Genomic DNA, 1,041 nt, shown 5'->3' with positions numbered 1-1,041 from the left:
AGGCCACTCCAGGTAGGTCTTTGTGTTCATGATCTTCCGCAGCTTGCAGAACCTTTTGGGAATGGCTTTGCTCTGAATGGGCTCCAGGAGGATGAGAATCGCCGCGTCGTTGTTCTCATCAAAGAGGCGGAAATGCGAGAAGTCCAGCTCATACTTGCACCACTCGCTCTGCACAAAGTGCTCGGACAGCACAAAGAGCGTTTTGCGGCTCTTCTCAATGGAGTCGATGATGTTGTCCACGATCCACTTTCCCGGCACAAAGTCCCGCTTGTGCAGGCAGAGCCGGAAGGGAGGGCAGGCCTGCTCCAGCTCCCGCACCATGGTGTTCTCCACCCACTCGGAGTCGTTCTCGCTGTAGGAGACAAAAGCGTCGTAGCAGACGTCCTTTGGCGGCGCGCGCTTGGGCTTCCGCTTGGCTTGCAGCCACGCCCACGTCATCCGCAGGTACCACACCACGTGGTACTTGTAGCCGACGGCCACCAGCAGCAGGATGACCAGGAACACCAGGACGCAGATCAACGACACCACCAGGGACCTGTGGCACTCCATCAGGGAGAGGTGCACAGCGCCAACCTGCGCCCCTCTCACCGCCAGCGGAGAGTCACACACGTACTTGTCCGGCCACCCCACCAGCACCTGGGCTAGCCTGGCCTCGTGGTGGATGAAGGAGAGGAACTCACAGGAGCAGATGAAGTTGTTGTCACTGGCATCCAGCAGCTCCATTCTCCTGAAGGACTCAAACTCCTCCTTGGAGAAACTGTTCAGCTTGTTTCTTCTGACGGACAAGGACACTAAGTTTGGAATGGGTGCGGCTCCCGGCAGCGTCTTCAGCTGGTTTCTTGTGAGGTACAGCTCCTTCAGAGATGGGAGCCGCCGTCCAAACTCCTTCAGGTTGTTTCCACTGACATCCAACACTTCTAGCGTGTCAGGAATGCAGGCTGTTACTTTAGGAATTTGAGTGCTGGACAGGTTTAAATATTTCAGGTGTTTTGGCCATTTACATTTCTCTGGAATCTCACCAAAATTATTTAGGCTAATGTC

General features: G+C 55.2%; 1 protein-coding gene across 1 annotated transcript; it reads right to left on the bottom strand.

Moving 5' to 3' along the window:
- Window positions 1-6: 6 nt before the first annotated feature.
- Window positions 7-1,035, bottom strand: LOC102035487 (toll-like receptor 2 type-2; the record flags this gene model as incomplete). The annotated part of the gene is made up of 1 exon (XM_005431584.1): window positions 7-1,035. A coding segment is annotated over one exon (1,029 nt), but the record flags the coding sequence as incomplete, so codon positions are not given.
- Between the last annotated feature and the right edge of the window lie 6 nt (window positions 1,036-1,041).

Source organism: Geospiza fortis, unplaced genomic scaffold, assembly GCF_000277835.1.
Source record: "Geospiza fortis unplaced genomic scaffold, GeoFor_1.0 C13410630, whole genome shotgun sequence".
NCBI lineage: Eukaryota > Metazoa > Chordata > Aves > Passeriformes > Thraupidae > Geospiza > Geospiza fortis.
Note: the sequence above shows the minus strand (reverse complement) of the source record. Positions and strands in the feature narration are given on the sequence as shown.